The sequence below is a fragment of the Calidris pugnax genome, unplaced genomic scaffold (genome assembly GCF_001431845.1).
Source record: "Calidris pugnax isolate Ruff unplaced genomic scaffold, ASM143184v1 scaffold11, whole genome shotgun sequence".
Lineage (NCBI taxonomy): Eukaryota > Metazoa > Chordata > Aves > Charadriiformes > Scolopacidae > Calidris > Calidris pugnax.
Window position 1 is genome coordinate 10284071 of NW_015090803.1, and position 2500 is coordinate 10286570.

The 2500-nt window shown below is 44.2% G+C and overlaps 1 protein-coding gene across 1 annotated transcript in view; it reads left to right on the top strand.

The window, feature by feature from the left end:
* HOXA6 (homeobox A6) overlaps positions 1–2500 on the top strand; it is a 4084-nt gene that overhangs the window by 607 nt on the left and 977 nt on the right. The window contains exon 2 of the mRNA XM_014937734.1: positions 1340–2500. This exon is cut by the window's right edge and continues 977 nt beyond it. Within this exon, the coding sequence (XP_014793220.1) occupies positions 1340–1599 (260 nt within the window). The 3' untranslated portion in view covers positions 1600–2500. The remainder of the gene's footprint in view (positions 1–1339) is intronic.

A 2500-nucleotide genomic window follows, 5' to 3' on the forward strand; every position in this document is an offset into this window, starting at 1 on the left:
TAGGGAGGAAGGAAAAGTTTTCTTTCCCCAAGATTTTTTTTTTTTTCCTTTTTTTTTTTTTGCGGTTCTTAGATAAAGTCCAGAAGTGCTGGAAAGAGAGGGTTCCAGCAGGGCAATAGGTAACACGAAACCTTCCCAGGTTATTTTAGACCTGGCACCTTGGTGGCACCCTGGGAAAGGTGGCCGAAAAGACCCAGCTTGTGGGCTGGCTGCTGAGAGAGAGCGGGGAATCCTGAAGAAGCAGGGGGAGAGGAAAAAAAATAAAAAAATTAAAAAAAAATTAAAAAAAAGGAGAAAAAGAAGGAGCAGAGCAGCTCTACCACTCTCCTGAAGCCACTCCAAAGCCTCTGCTCCGCTCCTTCATTGTCAGAGCGCGATGCAGGGAATATGCCCTCTGCAGTGAGGATCCAATGCGTTTGTGGCACATTCCTCCTCGCCCCCCTCCCCCAGCTCATTAGCCTCTCTGAGTGTTGGATACTGAGAGCACGTTTCTGGGGCCGTGGGCGCACTTCCACGGCATCGCGGATTTTCTCTGACTCACAAGTGAACTTCACATAATTGAGCTATTCTGTCCAGGAGTGGTGCTGGGAGGGGAGGGGTGGCACTTATTTTTAATAATCCCAGATTAGGACGTTTACTTCCAGTGTTTGCTAATGACTCCCCTCCTCCCGAGTTTACGTTGGCTGGACTGCGGGTCGCATTTCTTTTTTCGCGAAAGCTAAACTTTTAGGAAGACTAGTCTGCTGCTGCTTTGCATTCGAGGGCAATAAAATCCCGGAGCAAATGGCAAAGGCTCTTCTATGATCTTTAGCTGATGTCTATTAACTATACTTAAATTACAGACCCTCTGGAGTCACAGCCGTGGCGATAGAGTGTGTTTGTGTAAACACACCCGCATAATGCGTGCACACACACACGCACACGCGTGCAGCTCCCCGGGTCGCACGCGTGTGTGTGTGTGCGTGCGTGTGTGTGTGTGCGTGTGCGCGCACCACGCAGAGGGTAGACACCGCTCAGCGCTTCACACGCGTGCTACCTACTTCGCATCCCCTAGGTCCACCTTAAAGCCTCTTTGTATCCCGCTGACTCCACCACGCAGCACATCCGCATTTACAGCTGGTCAGGCAGGGAAAAAAAAAGGAAAAGAAGGATAAAAAAAAAAAAAAAAAAAAAAAAAGAAAAAAAAAAAAAGAAGGGAAGCATTAAGCCAGAGCCCCCCCCCCCCTCCCCGCTCCCCGTGATTGTGCCTGCAAAAGGAGGCAGAATATACTAACCGCTCTTTCTGGTCTGAAATCACTGGGCCCTGTCCAATGCGATCGTTTTGTCTTTACTTCTACAGGTACAGTATATGGAACTCATGGGAGACGAGGGAGGCAAACTTACACCAGATACCAAACGCTAGAGTTAGAGAAGGAATTTCATTTTAACAGATACTTAACCCGAAGACGACGTATTGAGATTGCAAACGCTCTCTGCCTTACTGAACGCCAGATTAAAATATGGTTTCAAAACAGGCGGATGAAATGGAAAAAGGAAAACAAATTCATAAATTCCACACAGCCCAGCAGCGAAGAAACAGAGGAAAAGTCAGGGGAGTAGAACCACGTTTAATAAACGTTACCAGGCCTTTCCTTAGCGCTTACTATTACTATTATTATTTAGCTTGTGTTCCTTCTGCTACTAAAATCCTATAGGTTTGTCACAGTCTATTAATTCCCCAACGGCTTGGTTAAAAGATGTACATTTGCAATCATCTGTGACTTTCTTTAATATATGTGGAAGTCCGAGCTTTCGAGCTACAGGCATGTGTGTATATAACTACCTTCCCAAAGCGTAGATGGCGTTGCTTAAAGTATTAGAGAAATGGCTTAGATTTTTAAATATTTGAGGTGAGCATCTGTGTGTGGGTGAGTGTCCCTAGCGTGCCTGTGTGAGAAGACATAAGCGAGTGATTTTTTTTTTTAATTTTCTTTCTTTTTTTCTTTTTTTTTTTTTTTATTACAAATGTTCATATTGTAGAAATACGAGAGATTTTAGAAAATCTTGACTTTATGTTTTTGCTAACTCCCGCTACGTCGGGCCGTCTCGTTATGCTGCGTTTGGGAGCTTATGGTCTGCAGGGGAGGAAAAAAAAAGTTTTACGCACGTATAAAATATTTAAATAGCAAAAAGAAGAAAAATCCTTTTTAAAAAATCGTTGTATAAAACCCTGGGTATAAACTTGCAGTTAAAGCGGAGAAGAATTGCAGGGAGATTTTTAAAAATGCCGCTACACTGTCTAATCTGCACTACTAGGATTAAAGTAAAAACTCGGCGTTAAACTTCAGGGGAAGCGAGGGAAGAGGTTTCAAGGCGGGCGAATTTCTGTGGTTCCCGTTGAGCTTACGCTGAGGTTTGGGTGAGCTCAGCTCTACACTGAAGGGGCTTTGAATTATGGACTACGTTTCTTGGGGCTTCGTGGGCTTGGGTCGATTTTTCTTTTCTATTTTATTTTATTTTA